Below are 15,810 nucleotides of genomic sequence, written 5' to 3' on the forward strand. Positions count from 1 at the left end.
CAGCCATGGTGCTGTGTATAGTGTTGCGGTCATGCAGCCACCTTCCCAGTAAGTCTCCACCAAACCTGAGCCAGGCCATACAACAATGATAACAATCATATCGCATCCATACAGGGTTAGTAATATACAGCTATCAAATAAATATATATATAATAATAATAACTAGAATGGCACTCGGAGAGCGCAGACCTCCGCCAAGGTGCGTGACTTTAAAAACAGATCACAGCTCAGAGCTGGCGGTACTGTGATGTGGTCGGCTTATTATTAACTCGCTGTGTTTCCGTGTAACGTATCGGCGGATGCCTCTCTCATTCAGCAGCCTTGTTATGTCTGTATAACGTTACACTACGTTGTCTCTCATCCCGTCATCTACCGCTTATTTCTTACTCGCCGCGGATGGCCAGCACCCGCACCTCGATGTCTCGCCACACATCCACACGCGTATCTCTCTGATCTCAGAAGGAAGAAGGTGGGGTCATGCGTCATCAACGCGTCATCAGTTACACTGCTCATGTGTTATACCCTGTGGTCTTAATGCTCAGGCTGATCGGAATCCTTAAAAAAATTCATGAATCTGGATCGCCACCAAAATCTAATGGATCGCTCATTGTGCCACACCCCACCCCTCCAAAACATTTCATTCAAATCCATCGCGGACTTTTGGAGTAATCCTGCTAACAGAAGGATAGACAGACAGACAGACAAACCAACGCCGGTGAAAACATAACCTCCTTCAAGGCCCTTGGCACAGCGGAGGTAATAATTATCGGCCTACATACCACACTGGTATTAGATCAGTACACAGTATCAGCCAATACGCAAATTCTATAATCAGAATCGTATCAGGAAGGAAAAATGGTATCGGAACATCTTCAGTAACGCATGGATACCAACAGACACTGACTCCTCTGTCGACACACACACACACACACAAACACACACACACACACACGCACACACACACACACACAAGAAATGGTCGATTGGGGGTTGAAACTCTCCACTTTGAGGAAACTACTACAGAGACCATTTAGCCTTCAAACCAGAGCCAAACAACTCCAAAATACACTCTGATGTGCTTCCACAGAAGACAAAAGGAAGTGACTGTAAAGAAGGACGAGTCTGATGAGAGCTGGAACCGCTCCAGTGGCAATGGATTTCACACTGACTTCATAAATCATTTGCCCAAACATACCGCAGATTTTGATTTCATTTTGTCATCAAGTATTAACTCTGCACTCTTTAGTTGCTATGAACCCCCGAGATAATATCTAGAGGAAAAAAAAGGCAGAATTAGAATCAGTGTTGTTGCTGTGATGAGAAGCAGTGTATCCAGCTATCTGTTAATGAATACTCATTTAAATATCCATTCAGAGGGTGGGGGTGAGCAAACAGAAAAAAAATAAACCATTCACTTTGATGGGCCTCTGATCCAAGGGAGGTTCCTGACCCCTCCACAAAAAACCTATTCATTTATCACTGTGACACAATTAGACATGGCCATCCCAGTGAAAAGATGGCCGAGAGACTCCCTTTCTCTGCCCTCTCCTCCTCTCTTGCTTGCTCTTTCTCTGCACTGGCTTTTTCAGGAAGAATTATGCACCGAGAGGGTGATTTTTTTTTTTTTTTTTCCCGTCTTTTTTCATTTTGGGGTGTGAGAACGTCTCATTTCTTGATGGACACGAGGGGGAAAAAAGGACAAAAAGACAGAAAGAGAGCAAACAGAAAAGTAACAAAGGTCTCATCAGACACGCAGGGAGAAGTCAGACCGTCGCAGGACAGTTCACATACGCTCTCCTCTGATAAACATAATGAAACACACAGGATGAATGGAATCTTGTGGAAAACAGGAGGGTTGCACAGTGTTTCACTCGGAACCCTGAAGCCTCGCACCGACCCGGGATTCACTGAAACCTTTGACTGCTTAATGTGTGTCCATATGCAAAACTGCAATCTGTTTCAGCTCATTCACTATTATTTTCATTCTGGAGGATCACCTGACTTCAGTAGTAATAAACTACATCATGTCACATACATCACAGAGCAGAACTAAAGACTGTTTATTATCCACTGATCTGTCAACTATTCTTTAGATTGGTTGATTAGTTAAGTCTATAAAATGGGAGAAAATAGCAACAACAAAAAAAAAAGATTGAAAATTAAAACATTTCTTAGAGCCCAAGTTGAGGTTTTATCCAACCAACAGTCCCAAACCCAAAGATGCCTTTTTCCAGAGCTCTCTTTTATTTGTATGCAAATCTGTGTCGTGAATATGCTACATTAGCTACTAGCAGTTCCTGTTTGCACTGTAACAGCTTTGATGCCACTGCCTGTAAATTTGAGACTTATCTTAGATACAGTATAAGCGCTGATGTATTACATCTAGCTACTCACACTGAGAGAACTTGTGCGTTATTTTTAACTAAAATGTGGTAATATGCAAATGTGGAAATAACTTGTATCAACAAGGCAAATGAAAACAAATCACACAGATGCTCACCAACACTTTGATTAATAAAATAGGAATCAAAAATATTTAGCTGCTCAACTGGTAACGTATCAATTACCTGACCCTAATCCTAAATTGTGCTGGTCTGTGGTCAGAACACACACATTCATGACACATAACCCATAAACACACAGTGCTGCGATCTGTTTCCTTCATAAGCAAACAGAGAACGTAAAGACACACTGGGAGTGTTTACTTATGTGTGTGGGTGTTTCTTAATGGAGGAATTTCTAAGGAATGTGAAACCTGAGAGTAACCGATGTGTGACAGATGATACACTCAAGTCATCCAAGGAGAAAACTGGTTGATAATAACAGCAGCCACCACTGAGTTCCAGTTGCTTTTGGCTGTGGCTGCAAATTAATCGTTTTCTCTACCACTAACTTAAGATTAAATCCACTTTATTGAGTTAATAAATTACATGTACAGTGACTTTAATACACTATGTAGTGATCCTGGTCCCATTCTACTGCATATAATGTTCTTTGCAACGTAAGTTATTTTCCTTTTCCAGAGAAAAACAGTAATTCTGTCCACTTGATCTCCCAAATAAATATGTTAAAAAAATCTATGACGTACACTGAGACACTCCCCCACCCCTGAATTACAAGACTATGTCCCGTTCACATCCACCCATTGCCATACACACACCCCACCCCCCAACATAAAAATAGAAGTCAACTGTCAACAGTATGGAAAGACTACAAGCACGCAACTGCTGAGTAGCAGCAGTAGAAATACTACAGTAGTAGTAATACTGAAGTCACTGTGCTTTCAGGGGGCGGCGTATCAGAGATCAGAATGCAAGTTAAAATGTGATTTTAAGTTGCTCTTTCAACACCGTGTCATCTGGTGCACAGGTAAAACATGTTCCCCCTTATGTGTAAGCAGTTAGTGGAAGTTCTCTTATAGACAACAAGATGCAATTATGCATATTGGCAAAGACACAAGGCAGGCAAAAACGCTCCTCAAAAGTCAAGTTGAAGTCAACCCGATCAACCTGAGCCTAAAGCCATAAACTGGATCCCTGTTACACTACACAATTAATCAGAACAACATCCTGACTTTCACTATGCACACAAGCAGATCCGTTTCCTCAGCAGAGAACCGCTCGCTTCTCCAATTTTAAATAGCAGCGCTCCAGGTGCAGACACACCTGGCTTTTAAAGGGAATGGGAGATGACACTCTGATTGGTTTAATTCCTGTTATGCCCAAAACACACCTATGATTAATTAAGAGACTAAATGCAACCCCTTTGCCCCTTGTGCCTTACTTTGGGCGCAGATTATGCGCTGCTTAAAAGCTACTGTTTGTAACTTCTTACATGTATAAATTATTGCGGGTCGGTGTCCCATGCACGCTCGCGTGTGGCTACGCTGTTCAGACTCAGACTCCAACACAAACTACACAGAAGCACCAAAACCGCAAAGTTAAATATTTAGCCCAACTTGCAAAACAGTGTCAACTCGTCCTGCTTCAGCCTCCCAACAGTGGTCAGAAGACACAGTGGAGACCATAGATTTGGTCTCCAGGGCCAGAGTCTCTGCTGTGCTCATCTGCCTGCCTGCTTGCCTTCACTCACACACCGCGCTCGTTCTCACTCGTTCAGCTCGCTCCACCTCTCACGTGCATGCGCGAACACTCTACACTGCAGAAGAATTAGTTTAGCTCTGAGAATAGCTAGTGAATGTTCAGAGGACGTTTGTGCAGAAATAACTGCTGCAGCTCCTCCAGACCAACAGAGCTTCCCCGTGTCTCGTGAAGTGACGGGGCTCCGCAGAGAGAAACGTTATCGTCTCTAACCAAAAACTCCGGTGTCTCCCCGGTTCCCTCCGACCGCGGTCGGGAAGCTGAGGCAGGAAAAGCCAACACTAGGATCAGCATTGATTCATGGAGAGACCTTCATCTGGTCAGCTAACATTACTCCCAAGCAGGTGAAATATAGAGTGATATTGTGGTTTTAGCTGACGTGTGTCGCCTCACTGTTTTGAGCGATGCTCGTTCATGTCTATGTAGAGCGAGCAAGCACGAGCAACAGGACGCTGACTTTCGTTGACTTAACGGCCACAGGTGTCGCTGTTAACAAGCAATTTCTGATTTTTACAGAGTCCCTTTAACTAACCAAAGTGGAGTTGGAAACGCCCTAAATGCATTTGTGCCATGCACTTTAGACCAGATAACTTAAATAGGGCCCCTTTTGTGTCAGGGCCTTAAGATGACTTCGCTTCATAAACTGATCCAATGTCTCCATCAATAGATTTAACTACTTATTCTTGTTTGACCATTGAGCAATGCGACTTTACATCAATTTCTTGTACTTGCACAACAGTGCTACTTATAAAAACTGAAAATAAAAGTGAAAAAATAGTACTCAAAACATAGTAAAGGTTGCAGTGTCAAAATTGAATAGGTAGGACATGAAAAGACACAGTTTTGTTATCAGTAATAACATTTAAGGACTGTTTTTAGGATTTTAAGTAGCTGTAGTTGTATCGAAAATAAGTTGGCTTGACCTCTGTTGTGTGTCTCATCCACATGGGACACTGTAGAAATAAACACACACAGCTGTGGACTAGTAGCTGCTATTGCTTGCTCACCACAACAGTGCTTACATCAGACCACAATATTACCATTCTAATAGGAGACACAAGATCAGCCGCAACACACACACACACGCACACAGATGTGGACCAGAGGCTGAGCTCCCAGAGGAAATGATACATGCAGCTACTGTCACTTTGTGGTAACAGGACTGGAGGACTGGAGGAGAGCACAGAGCAGGGAGACAGACAGAGGGAAACAGGAAGGAAGAAACAGGGAGGAGAGAGAGCTGGCAGGACACTGTGGAAACTCTGAACAACAACAGGTGTTTCTGTTATTTCTCCAACCTGAGAGCTACACACACGGTAAGCTCAGTCAGGATTTATGGAGACATGTTATAGCAGTGTCAGAAGCACAATCAGTCATCATGTCATGATCAGGAAACACTCTAAACCTCTGAACTTGCAGGTTAACGACTATGGTATTTGATATAAGACAGCATATGACATGATTCTGATGGAGTGGTGTATCTGATACTATGCTGCTCTATATATGGTACAGTTTGTCATGTTCAGGGTGTGGACACTTTCTGTAAGACTGGAATCATATAGTGCACTCCGATACAAAACCCTGCAATTAATAGTATACAGTATCTGTGAGGCTTTTAATGTTATACAATGTAATTATGTGGTAATTATGTTAACTAATGCTACTGCATGTTATGTAAGATGAAAACCCCACCAGCAACACACCCCTGTAAACCTCCCCGGAGATTACCTGTAATAATGGACAGTATAAACAGTCTTGACTGGACTTGATCTGATTTGTCACTGAATTTCAGCCTGCCCGTTTTTGTACTGCTTAGCAGTAACATCGAACCTGTTTGAGTGTTGTCAGGATACCTTCTATGTCAGTGCTGTAGTATGTACACGGATCAGCCATAAAATTAAGACCACTGAGAGGTAAAGTGAATAACAATGATTATCGCATTACAATGGCACCTGGCAGTAGGGGGGATATATTAGGCAGCAAGGGAACATTTTGAACTTTGTGTTGGAAGCAGAAAAAATCGGCAAGCGTAAGGATGTGAGCGACTTTGACAAGAGCCAAATTGTGCTGGTTAGACGACTGGGTCAGAGCATCTCCAGAACTGCAGCTCTTGTAGGATGTTCCCGGTGAACCGGCGACAGGGTCAGACCCGAGGCTCATTGCTGCACGTGGGGAGATAAGGCTGGCCCGTGTTGTCCGATCCAATAAAATAGCTACTGTTGCTCAAATTGCTGAAAAAGTTCATGCTGGTTCCGATAGAAAGGTGTCAGAACACTAAGTGCATCGCAGTTTGTTGCGTATGGGGCTGCTTAGTCGCAGACCGGTCAGGGTGCCCACGCTGACCTGTGTCCACCGCCAAAAGCACCTACAATGGGCATGTGAGCATCAGAACTGGACGACGGAGCAATGGAAGAAGGTGGCCCGGTCTGATGAATCACGGTTTCTTTTACATCATGTGGATGGCAACGAGTTGGAGGTGTTGACTCGGCCTCCAAATTCTCCAGATCTCAATCCGATCGAGCATCTGTGGGATGTGCTGGACAAACAAGTCCAATCCACGGAGGCCCCACCTCCCAGCCTACAGGACTTAAAGGATCTGCTACTGACGGCTTGGTGCCAGATACCACAGCAGACCTTCAGAGGTCTAGTGGAGTCCATGCCTCGACGGGTCGGGGCTGTTTTGGCGGCAAAAGGGGGACCTACTCAATATTAGGCAGGTGGTCATAATGTTATGGCTGAACGGTGTATATACAATCAAGTGTCATATTGCACACCATAATACTACTAATAGATGTAAAGTATAAAGCACAGCAAGCCGTAAGGTTATCAAAAGATAATATATGACATGGAGAAACTGCATAATATTTTGGGTGCTCATTTATGGCAGCATGCTCAAGGACATCTCATGGTTGCAGTGACTCACACTTTCTCAAAACACCTTTTATTGCCTGTTTGATACTGCCATTGATCGAGTGCTGACTCCTCACTCACTAGTCTTAACCAGGGTAGCCGGTAGGGGCCGCAGGTGATCACACTGCTGAATGTATCGCCGGCACTCAGCTACTGCATACTACGTACTCAATCAGTATGTACTGCATACTGCCTACTAAATGAATGGTTAAGTATGAGTTTACCAGCAGAGCAGACTGTTCACACTGAAGTATGCTCAAGTGACACTCTGCCAGCGGCTCCGTCACATCTCTGAAAGCGCTGCAGCAAATTCCCTAACAGGCGTTCTTTGGATACACTGACATCATAGTGGGAATTCAATCGGTTACTTTCTTGAATGAAAACATATTAAAACTTAATAAAGTGACATATTAACAGCTTAAACAGTTTGCCTGAATCATAAATAAACGCTTCGTGTCGCAGTTACGCCAGTGAGACGGAGCTGAGATGCACACCTGCTAATAGCCCCACTTTAGATTACATGTGCACTGTATTATGTAGGAAAATGATGTTGGAAAAATAGGATTAAGCATTGTCAGATACACAATATTAAAAGTCTCTGAAAACCGGTTCAGGTATGAGCTTCATGTACATCAACCATCTCTAGGTGGTTGGTCAAACCAGTGAACAAGACAACTTAGTTTGCTGGCTGCCTGTCGGGGAGTTGGAGCTGATATGTGTTCCATCATTACCAATGCCAGCGTGCGTAAAGAGAAGCTCCACCGTCTCACAAAGCCGTCTCAAATCGTCTTTCACGGCCCTCACAGGGCATAAAGCATCGCGGCAGCACAGAGCCACTCAGAGGCCGACGTCCACACAAAACTTCATTTCAATCTCTGATCCAATTGATCCATTCAGCTACGCACCGTTTGCCAAGCAGCTAACCAAACCCCTGATCTTCACTGTCGTTTCAGGAAACGCACTGAAAGAGAAAAGTCAAGCTTTGTTGTGTCAACATGTTACATTTGTAGATTAAGTGAGGATTTATCACTCATGCCTTTCTCCTATTTACAGTATATGTTCTAATGTTGTTCTGCACACCACATGGAGTTAGTCATGTGCTCATACTGTCATGCAGTATACATTATATTTATAGTTAACACAGTCTAACTTCAAAATAGTTTTGGTAGTGTTATGTTAACCCCTAACCTCCTGATCTACTGTCATCCTTGTATTCTGTTTTTGCTTGTGGTCTGTTAGTGGATTGAGCTGTTTGTTATTGAGCAGTAAATTAAAATCCCTCCTTTTACAAGAAAAACTAATTTCTGTCTACATTTTCATGATTTTTTTACTTTATTATTTTTTTAATTAAATGTTTTACGTAAACCCACTCAGGCTGGAAACAGGAAGCTGTTCCAGGTCTGTTTTGAACCACGGATGTGTAAAGACAACTGGGTACAGGAACAGTGCCGGGCTTTGAAGCAAATGTGACAAAGTGGCCAAACCGTGTAAATACAACTTCTGGGTCCGTCACTGTTTCCTATAGACTTACATTGTGAAAGAGATGTCTCTAAATTTTAAATATTTTTTTTAAGGTACATCAACTTCTCATTAGGTCCTAAAAGTTGTAAAATTCACCAATAGCCAAATCCAGAGTAACTTTCCTCGGCATGATGAACGTGCATCAGACCCACGTGTATCGTGTTGTCTGAATTTACACTACGGCTCTGTATCGTGTTGTCTGAATTTAAACTACGGCTCTGTATCGTGTTGTCTGAATTTACACTACGGCTCTGTATCGTGTTGTCTGAATTTACACTACGGCTCTGTATCGTGTTGTCTGAATTTAAACTACGGCTCTGTATCGTGTTGTCTGAATTTAAACTGCGGTTCTGTATCGTGTTGTCTGAATTTACACTACGGCTCTGTATCGTGTTGTCTGAATTTACACTACGGCTCTGTATCGTGTTGTCTGAATTTACACTACGGCTCTGTATCGTGTTGTCTGAATTTACACTAAGGCTCTGTATCGTGTTGTCTGAATTTACACTACGGCTCTGTATCGTGTTGTCTGAATTTACACTACGGCTCTGTATCGTGTTGTCTGAATTTACACTACGGCTCTGTATCGTGTTGTCTGAATTTAAACTACGGCTCTGTATCGTGTTGTCTGAATTTAAACTGCGGTTCTGTATCGTGTTAAAGTAAAAGTAGAAAGTACCATAAAATGGAAATACTCAAGTAAAGCAGAAGCGCCTCAAAATTATACTATACTATACTACACAAAATACAGTACTTGAGTACATGTAACTGGTTAGTATGTCTCAGTTGGTGTTGTAGAGACATAGCCTGTTTAGCTGGACAGTTACAGAAACAAGACACAGGCAAGGAGACTAGCTATTGGAACAAGGCGCACGGCCTTAAGCAGGGGAAATTCCACTATATACACCTCCCTGCTCTCCACCTAATACACACACACACACACACACACACACACACACACACACACACACACACTCACAAGCAGTTACCATATGGCTCAGCAGTGTGACTGAATGGCGCTACACACAGTCAATCTGCATAATCACAACAAAGCAGCCGTTTTGTGTGTGTGTGCAGAGAAAGCAACACATCAGTCAAAGCAGCTCACACTCTCAAACACATTCACGCACGCACACACTCCTTTTTAGAAGGAGGAAGGGGGGGGTGCGGTAACTTCAGAGGGTTTTCTTTTCCACAGAAGGAGGGGGAGGGGTGGGAGGTTGCAGAGGGGGAGTCAGATTTCTTTAAAAAAGACTTGAAAACACAGAGTGAGAAAGAAAGAGGGCGAGAAAGAGAGAGAGAGAGAGAGAGAGAGAGAGAGAGAGAGAGAGAGAGAGAGAGAGAGAGAGAGAGAGAGAGAGAGAGAGAGCATTCCACCAGTGTTCTTGGAGAAAGTCTTCAGTCTGGCTTACTCATTTATCATTCGTTCTCTTCTTTCTTTCAAAAGGTAAAAATGCTGCATGGCCGCTGTTCAGTTTTCAGCTGTTTGGCAGGCTCGCTTCACACACACACGCCACTAATACAGTAAATAATAGGAATTAAAGATATTGCAAAGAAAAAAAGAAGAATAGTATCAATTTGCACACACACCTGAGAACCATCAAAAGCACCTTTGCTTAAATGATTATCATAAAATAGCAGCCGATTAATTTTCTTTCAATCAACTAATCAATAAATCAATTATTCGTTGCGGCTAAAAAAAAGTCGTCAGTGTCGTCAATAGTCATTTTCTTTCAAACATTTCAGGTGTTTGTGTGACGTTTTATTCTTTTAGCTGTTACACCTGACTCTGTTTCGTCTATGATCTTGAACACATTTACGGATGGGACGGACTAAAGTCAGGTTCAAGTGAGACAAAAGTCAAACTGTCTGGATGCATAGGTGTTTTCCAAACACTCCTTATCTAATGTAGAATAAGCTATACAGTATATTATAATTAAGTTGCTTGTAAATTTTTCAGAACATATTATTAACAACAATAAGTGTTACATTTCTTGTTTATACTGTACTGTGTTACATAGGATGCTGTAACATGTCATAGACTGGCACCTACCAAACACAAATCACAATCCCTTGTTAAGATATCCCGAGTCTCTGGTGACCCTATCAACTTTTTAGAGAAAAACTGAAGAACAATAATGCTTAACGTTTTTGACACCATATTGTTGACAACAAATTGTTTGAGGAATACCAGGGAGTTAAAGGTTTACATTTAAAAATGTATGAATTAGACAAGGTGCAATATAGTCCTGGGTCGCTGAAGAGCCGAGGTATACGTGGTTAACAGGTCTTTTCCTGACACCGCTATGACAAGTTTGACCCCTATCGCAGTGATTCCTATACAAAGCAAAGATGACACAAGATGCCTTGTTACCTCCGCCAAGGCCAAAGGCCTAGGAAGGAGGTTAGGTTTTCACCGGCGTTGGTTTGTTTGTTTGTTTGTTTGTCCGTTAGCAGGATTACTCCAAAAGTCCTTGATGGATTTGAATGACATTTTTTGGAGGGGTGGGGTGTGGCACAATGAACAAATCATTAGATTTTGGTGGCGATCCGGATTCAGGAATATTTTTAAGGATTCCGGCCAGAACATTAAGACCACAGGGTGTAACACATACGCAGTGTAGATGATGATGCGTTGATGACGCGTGACCCCGGCTCCTTCTGAGAGCAGAGAGATACGTGTGTGGATGTGTGTGCGGGAGCTGCTGGCCGTCCGCGGTGAGAAAGAAAAAAGCGGTAGATGACGGGATGAGAGACAACGTAGTGTAACGTTATACAGACATAACAAGGCGGCTGAATGAGAGAGGCATCCGCCGACACGTTACACGGAAACACACCGTGTTAATAACAAGTCGACCACCTCACGGTACCGCCAGCCGTGAGCTGTGATCTGTTTTTAAAGTCACGCGTTGGAGGTCGGAGGTCTGCGCTCTCCGAGTGCCATTCTAGTTGACCATATTACCAAAGACATTTCAGCAATATCTGTCACGGTATGAATGTGTGTTGCTGAGTTTTGTCAGCCATTTTTAATTCAGCCAGTATACGACCAATGAAATTAGAACCACATTAACTGTCTGATCGTCTGACGGCTCATGTTTCTTAAACACCCGGCACAATGTCAACGTGTTCCCACATCTCAACAATTCATTTGGTAAGCACAGTGTTATTACTACTGATAATAAGAGTGGACGAAAGTACATAAATAAGAGTAGTTTCTACATGTATAGAAACACTAAATGAAATCAGACTACACACACACAAGAGAGAGAGAGAGAGAGAGAGAGAGAGAGACGCAGGCAGACATACAATGGAAATGTCTTCACACCCAGCAGCTATTTCTTTTCAACAGGATAAAAACAAGGCTGAAACGTGAAAAAAAGCCCTTTGAGGTGGGTCCTTTCACCCTGACACACAGAGAGAGAGAGAGAGAGAGAGAGAGAGAGAGAGAGAGAGAGAGAGAGAGAGAGAGAGAGAGAGAGAGAGAGAGAGAGCAGCCACCCCTTTTCAATTGGTAAGCATTCAGCCAGAAAGCTCAGGCATTCACCATTTTGTTCTGGTGTTCTCTCCTCTTCTCTCTGCTGCTATGAAAATATGTTAACACTAGTAAACTTGTCCAATTCTGCAGAAACCACAACAACCACCAAATCACAACGAAGGCAACGCCAACCAGACAAAATTGGAGATAAGAAAGAAACTGAAAGAAAAAGAAGAAGAATACTGATCAAAGAGTAGTAACAAGCTGAAAGTGGGAAAAAATGAAAAATAGAGGGACGTATAGATATTGTGATGTCTAAAAAGGAGACGTGTAGTGTGTGATATTGACAGGGTGAAGGAGAATGGAGAACACCTGCTCTAAAGGAGCTGTAGAAGTGTTGGGGAGAGGGGGAAGGGCAACGAGAACAAGCACCACCCCCCCCAGCCCTGCCTCACTTCGTTGTCCTCTGCTTGTCAGACTGGGGTCTGTAATGGGACTGTTACTGCTTTCTCAACAGTAACACATAAACAAAATGTAGAAGGATATGAGTGTGAAATATGTACGTATATTATGGGTGTTATTTTAGCGCTGGTTGTCAAGCTGACAAGTGGTCTTTCCTTCATATCCGTGACCGCTTATCTTATTCAGGGTGGCGTGGGGGCTGGAGCTGATGCCAGCTGACATTGGGTGAAGGCGGGGTACACCCTGGAAAGGTGTCCAGACTATCACAGGGCTGACACATAGAGACAAACAACCATTCACACTCACATTCACACCTATGGGACATTTAGAGTCAACTATGAACCTGCATGTCTTTGGACTGTGGGAGGAAGCCCGAGAACCTGGAGAAAACCCACGCTAACACGGGGAGAACAAGCAAACTCCACACAGAAGAGCCACAAGCCGGGTTTGAACTTCCGACTCTCTTGCTTTGAGGCGACAGTTTGAATTGTCAAATCTTTGTATTGAACAGCTCAAATCTGATTCAAATCAAATAATAGTGATCTTTTTGAATAAGATATTTTCCCCTTCAGGGATCTTTTGCCAGTCAAAAGACTCAAGTGTTGTTTTTAAAAAGAATATTCTATTATTTTCTGTTGTAGCCCCTAAAGACAACGGTCAACTCTTTTGACTGACAAAAGATCCCTGAAGGGGAAAATATCATAAATCTGACTTAAAGCAATGTCAGACGATGTCAAATGTCAGACGACAGTACCCAAATCAGATTTTTTTTTTTAATCGGATTGGCTCACCTTCTTTCCTTTGTCTCATCAGACTGGAGACAATCATACAAAAGTTCAATATTCAGCAATTTGACACTCTGCAGTATGTACAGTGCATCTGTCAGTGGACAAAATGTCAGACAAACAGGTCAGACCAGAAAAGAACAAGACAGGCCAGACCACACTGGACCATTAGAGACCAGACCAGATGACAACAATCTTACACAATGGTGCGTGAGTCTGTCCAGCTATTGCATAACTCCACATTGTCCCCTTGGGTCACCATTAAAACACACATGCAAGCACACACATCTAATTTATCCTCATTCCACCTCTGATTTCTCCTTTTCCTTCCTGTCCTGTCTTTCAGCTGTAGAAGGAGCTAATGGAACCCTGCGTGTCCGCTATTAAACATACCTCGATCTTGTCAGTTTTAGCATCTCCCCAGTAGAGCTTTCCTGCTGCGTAATCTATAGCCAGTCCATTGGGCCATCCCAGAGAGCTGTTGAGCAGAACCAACCGCTCCGTTCCATCGAGGTTGGCCCGCTCGATCTTGGGATGCTCGCCCCAGTCGGTCCAGTACATGTAGCTGAAAGAGACAGAGGCAATGAGATGAGATGCAGCTTACTTCCAGTCACAGGCAAATCTTACATATTACACATTTCCCATGTAGGTTAGCTGGAGTATATCCATTTCAGTTTTGGAAGAATCTCGACTAGAAAATGTGCCTTTCCACCTACAGCTGTCAATAATTTCATACTTTCATACACAAATTTTCAACCTTATCTCTATCTATCTGAGTTAGGGATATATTGTGAAAAACGCCTGCAGTTCTTGCCGATGTTCTCAGTGTCTCTGGGGCGAAGCTGCAAAATCTGATGTTCTTCCTGCATCCAGTGACGCGACAGTGACGCCGAGGCTCCTCGAGTCTGCAGCAGCAGCATGGAAGATATGGCTGGCAGGGACCCCTCCAGAACCTGAGTGGAGCCTTCGCTCAAATTGACCTCAGATACCAAGAGAAACGGAATCTTTCTGCCGTAATGCATGTCAGCACGGGCAGTTTTTGTTGGATTCTGTCGCCGACAACCCCGAGAGAGCGAGCTGTGTGTGCGTTACTATGCATGGAAGTTTCTTCCTCACTGGGGGGGAAGAAAACTTGTAGAACCAGCATATTTTCACATCTTATTCGGTAAATTAAAGGTGCAGTGTGCAGGATTTGGTGGCATCTAGCGGTGAGGTTGCAGATTGCAACCAACTGAAACTTCTCCCGTGCTCCATGCGTGTAGGAGAACTACGGCGGCCGACCCAAAAGCGTGGAAACATGAATAGCCAGTGTTTGGGTTGTCCAAATATTGGAACTCTTAATATTTTGTTTGGTTTGTCTTTTATTCCTCAACATGAACATCTAATTGCTGCAACAAAGTCTTGTGCACAATAGCTTTTGGGAGGGGTTGGCCTGAAAGTAGTCAGAATTTGTAAGAGGATTTGTTTCTATTTTGGTCAGTACACTTGGTCAAAATGAAATGTATAGAGTCTAAAAATACTCGACTCAAAAACTTGTGTGTTTGTTTTTAATTGTAAACCAGCTACTGCCTTGCTTGATACATGCACACACACTGACACCTACCCATTAACGGGGTCCAGGACGATGGCTCTGGGTTCATCCAGGTTCTCAGAAATTAAAATTTTCCGAGAGGTTCCATTCAGTCTGGTCACCTGGAATACCACATGATATAATATTAAAATACAACATACCTGCATTGTTTATAATCATCCAACCTTGTTTGTCTTTTTTTTGCTTTATTATGATGAGGGTTGAACAATTAATCGGAATGTTATCGAAATGACAATATGAGGTGCAATATTTGTTAAAGGCAAAATGTATGTCAAAATACAATTTTCAATAAAATATTGTCGTGCTGCAGAGATGTCCTGGCCTACTCATAATATTATACAGACTTATGAAAACATCTTTGTTTGGTACAGATCTCTGCAAAAAAAATCACACCATAATCATTATAATGTTTTTCAATGAAAATGAGAATAATGATGTATAAAAGTATCATTCTCTCTAATATCGCAAATCATATCGCAATTGCAATATCAGTCAAAATAATTGCAATTAAATATTTTTTTCAAAATCACTCAGCCCTTGTTATCAAACAATAAAGAAGTAGACCATGAGCAGGGATGCCGTCAGTATTATAAATATTCATTACAGGTCAAAAAAATCCTTAAATTAGGTCATGTAACAAAGTAAACCAAACAGTTGTTTTCCATAGACAGCGCTCTACAATAAATAGAACCCTAATGTAAAGATGTACCTCAATCCGGTCAGTGCCAGTGTCGGTCCAGTACAGGTTTCTGGCCACCCAGTCCACAGCAATGCCATCTGGGTGGTTGATCTCCGTGGTAACCAGCATCACGGCATTGCTGCCATCGATGTGGGATCGCCGGATGGCCCGAACCTCATCATCTGTCCAATAGACGTAACCCTCAACCGGGTCATAGTCTATAGCTATGGCGTGGCGAATGTCATCAACCTGCATGAGCAGAGGAACAATGATGATTACATGAGAGC

The 15,810-nt window shown here is 42.8% G+C and overlaps 1 protein-coding gene across 1 annotated transcript in view; it reads right to left on the reverse strand.

Moving 5' to 3' along the window:
* Positions 1 to 15,810, reverse strand: part of lrp5 (low density lipoprotein receptor-related protein 5) — a 70,518-nt gene that overhangs the window by 24,164 nt on the left and 30,544 nt on the right. Inside the window, exons 9-11 of the mRNA XM_074631573.1 lie at positions 15,554 to 15,772; positions 14,857 to 14,945; positions 13,647 to 13,818 (exon numbers count right to left, since the gene is read on the reverse strand). Coding sequence (XP_074487674.1) covers positions 13,647 to 13,818; positions 14,857 to 14,945; positions 15,554 to 15,772 — 480 coding nt within the window. The remainder of the gene's footprint in view (positions 1 to 13,646; positions 13,819 to 14,856; positions 14,946 to 15,553; positions 15,773 to 15,810) is intronic.

Source organism: Sebastes fasciatus, chromosome 4 (assembly GCF_043250625.1).
Source record: "Sebastes fasciatus isolate fSebFas1 chromosome 4, fSebFas1.pri, whole genome shotgun sequence".
Taxonomy (NCBI): domain Eukaryota; kingdom Metazoa; phylum Chordata; class Actinopteri; order Perciformes; family Sebastidae; genus Sebastes; species Sebastes fasciatus.